At 45.0% G+C, this 14016-nt stretch overlaps 1 protein-coding gene across 3 annotated transcripts in view; it reads left to right on the top strand.

Annotated features, from left to right (window-relative positions):
* Positions 1–14016, top strand: part of VAV3 (vav guanine nucleotide exchange factor 3) — a 1781337-nt gene that overhangs the window by 1086984 nt on the left and 680337 nt on the right. For all 3 annotated transcript variants that reach the window (XM_069641873.1, XM_069641875.1, XM_069641874.1), the window contains exon 18: positions 3495–3517. In XM_069641873.1, coding sequence (XP_069497974.1) covers positions 3495–3517 — 23 coding nt within the window. The remainder of the gene's footprint in view (positions 1–3494; positions 3518–14016) is intronic.

Consider the following 14016-nt stretch of genomic DNA (forward strand, 5'->3'; position numbering starts at 1 on the left):
GGTTGTTTCATTTGTAAGACAAGTGTAATGTGTTTTTGAATGTTTCCTCACTGCAATGGGTGCAGTTCGCAAATCCTACATGATGTCCGTTTCAAATGTTTTGACGCTCATCATGTTTCTCGGTTGACCCAACAGTGCCTTTATGTGTTGTCTGCCAATGTTATGCGGCTTCCTGCTTTGTCCAGAGGCGGCCACGGACACCTAATCAGGAAGTGAGCCTGCTGACAAAACCGAGATATCACCAATTTCTTTTTACTGACTTTTTGGGCATTTAAAAAATCTACTTGGTGAATTAACAACAAATTTGCAAAATCACGCTTTCGGGATGGGCCGCTACCACTTGCGAACGTTTGATGAAAACATGTCCAGCAATTTGGGCTGTAGCCACAAGCAAATGTTTTTTTCCCATTCAACTCTATACGGATTAAAATAATATCGGGCGTCAGCTCTATATTTTATTTGCAACGATAAGTATGGATTCATTGAACGGCTTTAAGGTTATTAGCCACCCAAAAATTGCTATTCCTATGGGAAAGCCAACTTAGCCATAAGTACATGGTCGCTATGCCAACCCTATAATACATCATATAATTTTTAACATAACAGGAAGGAACGGAGGGGTGCACTCTGGTTCCGTGCTCAGTACACGGGGCAACTACTTGGTCTTCTCCAAACGTTTTCCGTGCACATCACATCATCAGGGAGGCAGTCTCAACTTGCAAACTTTCATTTTCTCTTTTCACCCTCACTAATGCATCGTATAGTGTGCCGGAGGCCCCTGTTTCCCCAGCATATGAATTGGAAGTCAAGTCAGTGAAAGCTTTAGTAAGACCAGAAAACACTTTTCCTTTGAACGGCTCTCTTGAGTGAGGAAATTGAAACATTGCATATATGATGTATTAATCCTTCACTGGGGACAATTCTTCAATAACTTTTTCCTCAAATTTTCCTTTCTTCATTCGAGGAGCCAGAAATCTGAACGATTGTATCCACAGGGCCTGTGAGATTTTTTAAATGTGCTTCAATTCATAGGAAATCACTTTGCTTTGAACTATGTATACTTGTAACTGTATCAAATACCTTTCTACCGTTGTCCAGCACCAGGAAATGTTTTCCCCAACAAAAGGCTATCCATACATACTATGGGGGGTTTGGGTACTGGCTAATGATTACATTATTGTTTGTAATCTGTCTCTAGGAGACATTGGGGGTCATTACAAGTGTGGCGGTAAACCGCTGGTGCTACCGGATGGCTGCCGCCGGACTGTAACAGCGCTTCCGCCACCTGAGATCCCAGCCCGGGATATCAGGCGGCAGAAAATGTTGTTCCCCATTCCCATGGAGCCCAGTAAGTCTCCATGGGAGTGGGGAGACAGAAGCACCGGAACTGTTGCTAACTGTGCCGGTGCTACCATCACAAGTCTGCCTGCAGGGGCCGTTTTGCCTGGCAGGTCAGACCTCCCGGGCCCTACAGCCCCTTGCAGGAAGACTTGTAGTGTGGTGGTCTGGAATAGGCGCCGGTACATTGCTACTGGGACCCCTAATTCCAGACTGCCACACTCATAATGAGACCCATTGGGTATTCGGCGACAGATTTCTCTTTGTGTGTGTATGCTGCTCTCACACAGGGAATCAGTGAGAGTGGTCATTAAACCCCCCTCCTACCTCTTCCGGCCCACCATTGTCTAGCTTCGATCAGTACCTGTCAGTACCTGTCCCATTCCACCGCCCCCGACAGTCCCCAAAAGGTAGGCAGAGTACTTCATCACAGCAAACACATGGATGTCTTCTGAAATTATGACAAACCACAGGCAATGCACATATCTTTCCTTATCTCACCCTCGCGATTAGTCCCAGCCTGACATACTCTGCTAATGCTCTATAACATACCCAACAGTTTGTACTCTGCAGCTCTCCGTACAGGCTGCATCTGGTCCTAAGAATTGTACTCCATATGACCTGTTCTTAAGACAGCACGACAAACTCTGAGACCCCATCAGCTCCACTCGCTCCCAACACCCTAAGAGTGAAAAAGCCTCTAGATCACTGCTTTGCTAGACAGCCTGGCCTCTCATTTCCATCCAGGAACCTGTTACATGTATCTGGGAGATGGGAATGGTTTCAGAACGTGGCTGTGGAATGTTGATGGTGGTGTGTTGGGGGAAGATGCTATGATAACTGGTGTTCTAGTATGCAGCAGTTAGCTGAAGGAGGACAATGAGCAGGCTATGCTGGGGGTTGTAATTACCTGCCTTTTGTAACAATAAACATTGACACAGAAAGTCATGGGTGGATAGCCCAGGGGCAACACGTTTGTCTTGGAAGCAAGATAACGCATAGCCACACAGGTTCGAATCGTGGGCTTGTGCATAGAAACTGTTTCCAAGGTAATAAGAGTGTTATAAAAGAACACTTATAAAGGCCATGTCCTGGTGACTTTATTACAGACACCAACTCATTCAAAATGTCCATGATCACTATTACCTTCTGCTACTGCCCACCTACTACAGACATACAGCAAACACATATCCCCTCTTACTTTATCTGTCACCTCTAGAGATCACACATTGGCAGGATCATGACCACACAATCCTGTAAATTATTTTATTCTTTAGAAACACATCTTATTTTTGAAAGACAATTGTGAATATGCAAACATACCCATACAGCGAACATTGTGTACAGACATTTGTTGTGCAAACAACCCAATACAGGTTTATCCAATTATGTCTAAAGTGCCTTCTACAGGCCGCAGTCTGCTGGAACTGCTGAGCCATGCCTTAATAGGCTTCCATAACAGCCAACAGGGCAACAAGCCACACCAAGACCTGATGTGTAAATTATAAAAACCAATATAATATCAATGGGAAAGGGACATGTGTCATCCGTTCTCCCATTGCAGGAAATGGCTTTCATCTTGATAGTCACCTTGAAGATAGTCCATGCCACTCATTTGTGAAAAAGTCCAACTTTGACCTCATACATTCTAGACTTAAATGATTTCCTGTGTAAATTAGGACAATTCTGTGAACCGTCAGGAATGAAGCAGTCCCAGAATCCCTCATCGATGAGTCTTAGGCTAACGCTTTGCCATTTTACACTTTTAAGTATGAACGTTGAGATAAGAAGTGCAGGTAAAAGTGACATTCACGGAATTTAAATGCACTGGTTCGTGTAACAAGAAGGGGACGATTTTAGCAGCCCTTTTTTTTAATTGCAAGTCTATATTCTCAGGTTCACTCCGGAACCGGTTAAGCTGGAATGCTGTGAGCCCAGCAAAGCGTTGAGTGTGTGCTGCTTGTTAAGGACTAAGAGGGCGAATGAACACCATTCGCGCAACAGTCATTGGCCCAACCCCGCGGCTCTTTAGAGCAAGTAGTGAAAGCACGTGCTAGCAGAGTAAAACTGCCCGCCTCCAGAGCAGAGCCTGCAATGACTGCTTAGCACATTCCACTTCCCAGCATTCACGATGTCACATTTTTATTTTCTTTCAGAACATGGGACCCAGAAATACGAGGTACGTGGATGGAGCTTTCATTTGTTTCTGGTAATGTGCTTGTTGTCTCCGGTTGCAGAGCCCTGCGCCCTGCTGTTTGCATGCATTATTTAGAAACAGCTAAACTATCTGTAGCATTGCGCTATGCCAGCTAATTGACAGCGTCGTTGATGTATGTCCACTGGATTGTAGGGGGCTATATTTGCTTGCATTTTATATGTGCGCAGCGGCAGCATATGAACTAGGGGTTCATTACTCAGGGCAGAGGCAAAAGTGCAATCATTAAGGAGCGCTGCGAAGGGAGTGCAAGGTTAACTTCTCCTTTATGTACCATGCGTTTTCTCTTGGCATTCGAATGCCGGACCAAGCTTGCATGATGTTGTTTGCAGTCCATCGCATAATATTTAGATGAAGGACGTGGGGTCATGAACATAGTCAAGTTAGTCTCTTAAATGATCCTATTGTTCGCTTGGGTCCATTCGGAAAGAAAAAGGAAAAAAGGTTGATCACACTGAGAGGTGCCAGACCGATAACACCTGTGTGTTTATGGTCTTCTCGGTGCATGAGAGGATCCTGACCGATAATACTAGTGTGTCCACGGTCTTCTCGGTGCATGAGAGGACCCTGACCGATAACACTAGTGTGTCCACGGTCTTCTCGGTGCATGAGAGGACCCTGACCGATAATACTAGTGTGTCCACGGTCTTCTCGTGCATGAGAGGAGCCTGACCGATAACACTGTGTGTCCACGGTCTCCTCGGTGCATGAAAGGATCCTGACCGATAATACTAGTGTGTCCACGGTCTTCTCGGGGCATAAGAGGAGCTTGACCGATAACACTTGTGTGTCTACGGTTTTCTCGATGCAATATTGATTATTTTTGTTGAGGGGTGTAAACAATCAAATAAATTAATGTTTCCATGCCTGTTTACATCCATTCTCGAAAGCAAACTTTAATGTCGCCCAGCCTGTATGGTGGGTGATATTAACATGCCTCTCTATGAATTCTCCCAGTTTTTGTAGCATACCTGCACACACAAAAATTCAGTGCGTGGGGAGCATACATGCCAAAATGCCCTATTTAATTCAGGAGATATCAGTCCAGTCCTGGTTTTAATTTTGTATTCTGGGACTTGTGGTCCTGGATTTCCACATTATCTGGGTCGGACAGGGGCATAACATTGTCTCGGCCACTAATGAAAAAGGGGGCCATAGTTGCAAATGGGAATTCATTCCTTTAGTGACAGACTGTTTGAATAGTACACAAGGGGGAGGTTTTTGATAGAATGTGATGCAAACTGTGCATTTTAAAGAATATTTATTCAGTAACACTGGTCAAACCTGCCAGCCGCGCAGTGCAATAACTTATAAAACCGGCACCCATTGACCAACAAAGTGGCCCGCAGTAGCATTTTGCGTTTTGCGTTTTGCGTTTGGCCTTTTCCCTACTCAGGGCTAGACTAGCATCTCCCAAATTAAGTGGTGCAGTTGGCATGTATGGGAGAGATGCAGATGGATTTGCCACAGGTACTAACACATGTGGGAGAGGAGTTAATAATGCCCCCTTTAGACTTTAGTAGCAGAAAGATATTGGCTTTGTTTCTGACCAATTTCTAGAACATGGTTCTCTCTGAAAAAGATTGATTTGGACGAAGTGTCTGCCCCTGTACGAGCTTCTACTGATTGCAATGACTGTATTCCTGTTTCTTTGCTAGTTCAACAAAGATCCGTTTGTGACAAGAGTCCCACCACGGTTTCTTTGAAGGTCTGAAATATTCCACAATGCCATGTGTGGATGTTTCTTCCCGGGGCTGTGAGTCTGTCTGTTGAGGAGATCATGCTTTCGTATTGGGGTGGGTGGTTCTGTTTACTGATGGTTCCCTGCCCTCAGAGAACAGTGACCGGGAGAGCCTCCTCTTTCTGACCTTGATCCCATCATCCTCTCGCTTGGGGGGGAGGGGACACAGGATTACCAGCCAAGGTCCTCAACACCAGTCAGAGAACTTAGTAACAATTCAAACTCAGGAAGGCCTATGATCAAGTTCTATCTAAGCACATCTTACCTGGGGATCAATATCGATTGCCATCTTAGTCTGATCACCGCCCTCAAGGAGAAATAGACACTGTGGTTTGGACTGATATGCAAATAAATATATCTTGTATTGTACAGAGACCTAGAACATAATTGCAGACCCTCGTTGGTGGGTAATATACCCAAAACATGTTTATTTGGCTATGTTCAATCGCAGCGGAAGGAGCCTCACCCTTTTGTACATTCTGAAATACTTGGGGTTTCATCTAAATTAATAAGGGTAATCCAGATGTCGACACTGCTCCCTGTGCCTAAAGGGAGGCTGCACCTCAGCCACTCTTCATTTTTAATGTAAAAAGAAACCAGAAAGATATGTATGAAGTTGCTGTTGATAATCTTGTTCATAGGGAAATTGCCTGGTATGTCGGTGCTGGACTGTCCTATAAGACAGAACTAGACTGATATGCAATTACTTATTTCTTCCCTTGCATGATAGAGACCTACAACATGATTGCAGATCATTAAAAGTGCATAAGTAGAACATGTTATTTTGATTTGTTCTGTACAGTAGAGGAGATTTCACATGCATAGAAAAATATATATTTTCTGAGACTGGTTAATTGCAAATGCTGAGCTCAACCATTCTTGTCTTTTTTCTATAAAAGATGTACAAGAAGAATCTTGTGAGGAAACATAAAGTGTAGACTGATCCACAGAGAATGTTGACAGTGATGATGGTTTCAGAGCAAAATGAACTGAGCACACTAAGAACTTTGAGAGTACATTGAACTCAATATAGAGCATTCCCAACTTTGTAAGCATGTGTGAGTACGCACGCTAGGTCTTCATCAAGTCCAGCGTATCCCGCATATCTTCCCCAACTAAATTATTTGGACTTCATAAGGCCAAGGCAAGACCCGGAAGAGATTACCATGGCACCGCACTATTTCGCCTGAGAGAGTGATACTTTACACTAAGTTTGGAGTGAGTCCTAAGGTGATCAAAAGATGCCTGATTTAGTTATTTCCTAAATGCTTTGTGAGAACTTAAACGTGTGTTAGTTGTGCGAGTGTGTCTTTTCTCCGCTCTTTTCAATCTAATGCTGGCCTGTTGGATGTACCCTAATGATTGTTTGCAAGATGGGGGTGTGTCCTTGCTTAAGAAGCCAGTGGCTGACATGATGGATGCACATTTACCTAGGCTCCTCCTGGGAGCATCCCAAGACATTCCTGCCTCACACAGTCCTCAGGTGGAATCTGTCAGAACAATAATACAAGACATCCCAACCTGCCCTCTGGGTGGGGGAGCTACAGAAAAGCTCTTTATCCAGCCTCTACCCCCACAATGGCGGTGCAGCAGAAGAAGCATAGTACACGCTGTTGTTTAGCAAAGCAACCCTTGTTTGTGAAAGAAACTACGCCACTCAGTTTCTGCTCCCCTAACCCTGGTATTCATTATTTTTTGGGAGGCATGATTCAGACTAGAGTAGGCGGCAGTGATGCCGCACAGCTAACGTCCCGGTGCAGGTAATAGTATCATTGCCGTATATTCTTGTCCACCGGGCAGTGCTGTCGTGAGGTCTGTAAACACGGACCAAGACACCGCCACAGGAGGTAGTGCTTCAGCACTCTTTCCGTGTGCCTTGTAATAGTACTGCTTCCTTATACGTGCTTCAACCTGCTCTAGAGGGCCTTTCCTGACACATACAACCCACAGAATACAGCTGAGTGAGCCGTACATGATGATGCGTTAATATTCACAGAGGAGAGCACCCAAAGTCCCTTGAAGTAGAGCTTGTTGTTCTGCAAATTCGCATTCCTTGCTTGCATAGTGGATCACTAAACACTCGCTCACTGGCGGGCCGCTAAACCACCACTGCATCACTCAGTTGCGCACATGACTGAAAAACAGCCTGCACACAACTATTTTATGGCACACACAGCCCACAAAAATGAGAGGGAACATTGGTGCTAAAATATTTCCAACTCGGATGTTCCAATTCATGGCCATTAAGGATTAAGTGTTTCAATCTCGGCTGAATTTAAGCATGTCCTGCATATTCCTTCTTCTCTCATCATCTCTGTGCAATGACCTAACACTTCCAACATAGGCAATAGATTACGTTGGCACATCATAGTGTATTCATCTTACAATCAGGGAACTTTAAAATGTAATTCTGGAGCTTTAAATATATGAATTTGTTAGTTATAAAATTATGCATTTTCCTTTTGCACTTTAAGTACACCAGATTATAAATCTGTCCTGTTCACAAACCATACATTTATGCTGTGATGATTCACTAGTTGTTGTCACTTCTCCTCAGGGGGAGCCCCTTCCTATGAGGCTAGGGAAGTGAGGCCGCTACCCAATAGTTTTCTTAGAGGTGGTTTAATGTGGGAGGACCTCATGGGGATGAACTCCCCACCTGGTGACCACCTAGGGTGTAGGCCCTCAGTTGACATCACATCCCCAACATTATCATCCGCCCCTTCATCACAAACCCCTTTCTTGAGAATTAACATATGCACTACTGTAATACCCTCAGCGCAGCCCAGGTAGAAAAGACTAGGACATGGAAAATCACAGATGATGAGAAAAGTACTGGTTAGGAAGGAACAAACGACTTTCCACCAGGGAGGAGCTAGCAACAAAGTATAACAAGAGACAAAGGATTATACAAACGGTCAAGCCCAGCTGGGTCAAGCCTGCCCCAGAGAGGGAGAGGCGAAGAAGCTGCCTACTGCAGGAGGCTTGAAGCGGCAAAGACCAGAGACTGAAGGACGCAAGCAGGAAGCAGAGAGCTTCTCCTGCGGGCCCAACGGCAGCAGATCCAAGGACCGGTGGAAGGCGGCAAGGCAGTGGCATGATCTTCCACAGGGGGTGGATCATATAGTTCCACAATGATGCCGACACTGCAGGGAGTCAACAGACATGGAAGCTCTGTGAAACCACCAAAGCCACTGAAAATTGCGGGAAGCCAGGAAGAGACCGACGTCAGCCTCTGGAAGAACCAGGGCCATGCAAGCAGCTCCCAACAGATAACAGGAGGGACGGGTGGACTGGTGGAGACAGAGGAGGAGCTGAGGGGTTTCAGCTCCAGCCATCAATATGGCAAAGCATGAAACCAGGCCACAAAGGTCCAGGAATCCTATAACGAATAAAGAGGGCATCCAATGAGTAGTTCCTCATCTCACTGTAGACAGCGAAACCACTGACCACCAGAGAAGGGTTGGGAACCCTATAGCAAATAGCGACTGCATCTGAGGAGTACTTCCTCATCTCAGTGGAGACAGTGAAACCATTCACCACCAGAGAAGGGTTGGGGACCCCACAGCAATAGAGACTGCATCCGAGGAGTACTTTCTAATTTCAGTGGAGAGAGAGAAACTACTGACCACCAAAGAAGGGGCTGGTACCCTAAAATAGTTCAAAGAAGAAACAGAGGAGAACATCCTCAACCCAGTGGCCACAGGAAGGTCACTGTATACAGGATAAGTGTCAGGAACCCAAAGCAAAGTGTGATACATCATAAGGAAAAGCTTGCCCCAATTCAGTCATCAGAGGGATGTCACTGAAACTCAAAGAAAGAGTTGTGGCACTGTAAGAGCCTGGGATCAGAGGCCAAGGTAATTGCTGAGCTGGAGTTGAGAACATTACAAGTTGTAGGTCAAGAACCAGGGGAAGGGATTCATTCCCTCTGGTCCGATGTGTGTGGACGCTGTGATACATCCATAGAGACAAGGAGAATGGAGGCATTCTTCTGGTAAAGAATCTGAAAGCTGAACTAATATATAAGTCAACAGAACATCAGGAGAAGAGAGACATCCACTCTGGCATGTGCCTTTTTTAAAGGAGAACTTTCTTGAGGGCACTTCTCCTGGTTGAAGATCTTTTGTGTTTCAACTGTGCCACGAGAGGGGAGTCATTCTCCTGGTGGTAGAGTTTACTTTGTTGGGAGAAACTTCCAGGTATGTCAGAGGGACACTGGAAGTTTGCAGACGTGGAGGGCTCAACACCCTCCCCCAGAATACATGGAGGACTCAGTCAATGCCAAGTTCAAACTGTGGTTTATTACAGACAAAACCAACAGGGATCAGCATAGGAAAATAAAATATTCATACATATCACACTCTTCCTTGGCTCGCAGGCTGTTTTTACTCCCAAATGGCATCAGCACTTGGTCACAACCGGGGCCCTTCTCCAGAAAACCTATCGGGCCAAGTGATTGGGTATTGAGTATTCTATATCCTATACAGGACAATATAGATGTTATTGCCCATTGCTACCCACCCTTAAGGTACTAAATTGTGATTGGCTAGAGCTGATGTCCCCAGGCCTGGGATCAGCAATGATTCTCAGCTCACTGTGTACCTCTTCAAGGTGATGAGAACAATTATGTGTCTGTATTGTAACTTGTATGTACCACATTTGCCGTATGAGAATATTCTCCTGTCCGGTGCAAAACTTGTTGCATACTGTTGCATACTTGTTGCAGTCTGTTTCTGGCTGCCTGAGACTGGCTCTCCTTTCCCACCGCTGATCGCTGTCCATTGTCTGCGATGGCCGCGTCACATGTTCAGAGACCACAAATTTAAGCTCCACAGCTCTGAATTATGATGATTTATTCATATTTTCGGCAGCTGGCCCCTTTGTCGTCTGGGGATTGGAATACCATCTGTATCTCTTGACCTTGGCTGCGGGTCCTGTCTCACCCGTCTTGCTCTCTGTCCAGCCTGAATCAGCTCAGCTCGTTTCTTGCTCAGAGGCCTGAGGCCTGCTGTCCTTTTCCTAAACCTAATAATGCTTCTACAGTGTCCATGCTATACTATATTCTCCATAGATTAGTCACACGTGGCTCTGTCAGGTCCCATAGGTGCTCCTGCAGTTCCATAGGGTTACTCGCGTTTAAGCTTCTGCAAGCTTTGCTCCGGCTCTCCTGTACCTTGCGGTTTCTGCTTACTGCATTTGGCTAATGACAAAAATAATAAAAGCGATGACAGTATGTATATGTTTCTGTTTTCTAACTACAGAACTGGGTGCTCGTGTTCATGTATTCAAGTGTGTGTTTGTGTCCCAAAGTGCAGATGGCATGTGTGCTTCATGTCTAATGCTTCTATGTCGTGGTGTCTCTAATGACGTCAGCAACACGCCTTCTTAATGCTTTAGTCCAGACTGTCCATATAGGTCTCTCTGACCATGGCCTGTGGCTCTTCATCCACACAGGGATAGATCCATACTGCTTCTGGTCTGTATGTCTGGCTGAGGACTTACCTCTCAACCTATTTGTCAATCATGGGTCCATTAGGTGTTTGTCTGAAGTAGAATGGATGATTGGGGTGTTTCCTGGCCTTCTTTCCTGTTATGAATTTAGTAGGAGGGGGCTGGCAGGATCCCAAACCCCTTTTCAGTCCCCCCTCTGATCGACCTGTCGACCACATCCTTATACGACAGTCCTTTTGCTCTTGGCTGCCATATCTTTGTTTTTCCTCTGAGATGTCTATTGTAGTTTGTGTGATCATCAAACAACCAGTTAATATAACAGCACAATCCTTCGGGGTTATACCATACCCACTTCCCTTCATAGTATTTAGCATTGAATGGGTTGTTCAGCTTCTTTGCTTCAAGTGGGACCAGTTCACACTGTGCAATTCTTTCCCTTATCTTTTTTCTTTCTGCCACAATCTTGTCTTTTGCTCCTCCTATATTCACATCCATCAGTACCTGCATTCCGATGGCTTCCTCCACCGTTTTTTTGCACATGGCCATGCTGATTTTGATCCCACACATTGAATCTGCTGCTAGTATTGATGCTCCCATTATCACCTTTAGTCCGTGTGACAGCCATGACGGCATCCATGACAGAATGTATGCTATCCAGCTCTGCTCCTTTACAGTCCCCCTTGCTTCTTCTTCCATTTTGGCATGCATTTGCGATAGCTGTAGTATCGCTTTTGACAGTGTAGCATTGTCCTCTTCATTGGCAGGTATGATCGTGCAACAGGAGCTCCCAATTTCTGCACAAACTCCTCCTTCCATAGCTGTGAGCAGATCCAGAACATATCTATTCTGGAGTGCCACCAACCTTACTGTTCGGAGCTCTTTTATCGCGTTGAACCCCTTCACTGTAGAGTTGATCATCACCATCATCTCCCAATGGGTAATTTGTAACCATTTTTCGTTTGTGTATGTCTGTACAGATGGTATTAATGATGCAAAGAACATTTGCGTCCTGCTGAACAATCTTTGATCTGCTGATACTTCATCTAGTGTTGTTTCTGATGCTTCTGAGAAGTAATTTCCTCCTCTCTTTACTTAGATAATTTTCTTATTTCTTTTGTAACTGTCCATCTTTGGGAACTCATCGAACTTTATATCCTACTTTGGCACAACCAACAAAGGCATGTCAATGTGTACCAACAAGCAAACTCTTCCCCAGTCTGGTGGCAGATTCTCCTATGCCTTTGATCCACAAACCCAGTGATGATCCATCAGTACTGCTGTTACTGCCTTCATAGCTGTGTGTTTTGCAGTGCTCCTGCGGCAAACATTCTGGCCAACTTCAACTTCACCATTATTCTGATAATACAGTGCTGGTGTCTTCAGAGGTATTATCAGCATTGGACCAGCTTCATTTTCCACCCGTGTCACTAGTTTTGCACTCGCCTCCTATTCCTTCAGGCACTTGTTGTTTTCTTCCTACCTTTGTTCACTGGTAACTGTGCTAGTGTCAGTGCTTTACTTTCCACCATCTTCTGTGTATACTTTGGAATACACAAGTATCAGCAGTCTCTCCCAGCAAACAGACTATCCTCCTGTCTCCTTCACTCTTGTCCATGGACATGGTAGTTCCTTCAGGGTGATAGTTTTTGTTTCTCCTTTGTCATGCCCATCTGCTATGTACTGTATAGCTTCATCGAGCTGCCAATAATTTTCCTCATGTCTAAAGTCTTTATGTCACTGTCCTCATACGGGAATATTGCTCTGGACATCCATCTCAATGTCTCTGTCTTCCCCTGGAATCTTCCTTGAGTTGTCACCATCATTAGGTACATTAATCATTGTGCTCTTTTGATGGGTATTTCAGTTGCTATGAATGTTCTGGAGGCACTCCTGGCATAGGGGATTAAGGAGCAGACATAACAGCTCTCCCCAGTGGCTTACTTACCTACTCTGCTCATGTGCTTATACCACATGTTATTAGATACTCGAGTGTCAGTGAGATACATGTCAAGCCCTTTCATGTCAGTGTCAACACTGTGCTTACCTCTCCTTACCTTATCAGCAGTGTTCTCCTGTCCACCTGACATGGTCGATCCACTTGCTTGGGTTGGGGGGATGTTAGTGGAGGGTACAGTGGTAGCAGTAGCAACACATGTAATTTTCCAAAATACAAACACAATAACAGCACTAGGAATAGGTTAGACCAACAACGCCATCAGATTTTTGTAATATGTCATTCATTTTCACTTACGCTGCTTGATCCTTGCAGCTTGAAGATATAGTTGCCTGTCTAAAATGTGCAAAGAAATGTGTTATCTGGTTAGTATTGTAAGCGCTCTTAAATCCAGCAGACCAAATAATCTCTTATGGTGAATGCAAACACTTCTTCCCACACTTTTCTTATTTATGGGTCTCTCAGTGTAGCGAGGACATGGCAATTACCATGCTCAAGCTGTGGGTATGTTTGTGCCAAATACTTTATAAAGACAAAATAGTATACTCTGTGGGATCAAGCTTTAAATATGCTGCGTGTCCTCACAGTATGGACACATTAGTTTGAGAAAGTATCTGGGTGATGGACAGAGGGGCAACATGGATATTCATCAACAATTACATTGGCTTTCACATTGGTTATGTGTAAAAACAAAAATAACAGACAGTGTGCCCTCGATAAACAAATCTGTCCCTAACTTAGTTGCCCGCGAGCGCGTGACCATTGGATGTCCTCCTCCTGGTCATGTAAGTTCAGAATGCGCTTGTAGCTCTTCTAGGTGCTGAGCGTTGGCCCTGTCGATGAAGGTGATCTTGTTGCCAGGTGAGGCCACTGCTTTATAGGGCTTGATGTCGGTCACATGCTTCCAGACCTGCTTCCCCTCAAGTTTGACAGCTCATTCTGCCACTTTCTCAACACATGTGGACCCATGAACCTTAGTGCATTTCAGTGCCTCACAAAATTCCCCAGGAGCACAATGTCCGCTACATTCACAGGGTTTTAAAATCCATAGTCTTGTGAGGCGCTGTCGCAGTTGCTCTCTTCCCTGTCTTCTGGGCTTCGCTGGTGTCATCGTATCTAGCGAGAGATAAAAGAAGTGCTAGCAACCAGACAAGTGATGTATTCATGCATCTCCTGTCCTAATACATCTTCAGTAGTCTCACAGTCTATCAGTGCTCTTGTGGCAGGTCCTAGTGCGAGATGCATGCGCCGTTCCATCACCACCTTATGGGGCATTAAATGATGGTCGGACCCAGGCTTATTGCGCAAAGCAAA

This window comes from Ambystoma mexicanum, chromosome 1q (genome assembly GCF_040938575.1).
Source record: "Ambystoma mexicanum isolate Mex_15411 chromosome 1q, UKY_AmexF1_1, whole genome shotgun sequence".
NCBI lineage: Eukaryota > Metazoa > Chordata > Amphibia > Caudata > Ambystomatidae > Ambystoma > Ambystoma mexicanum.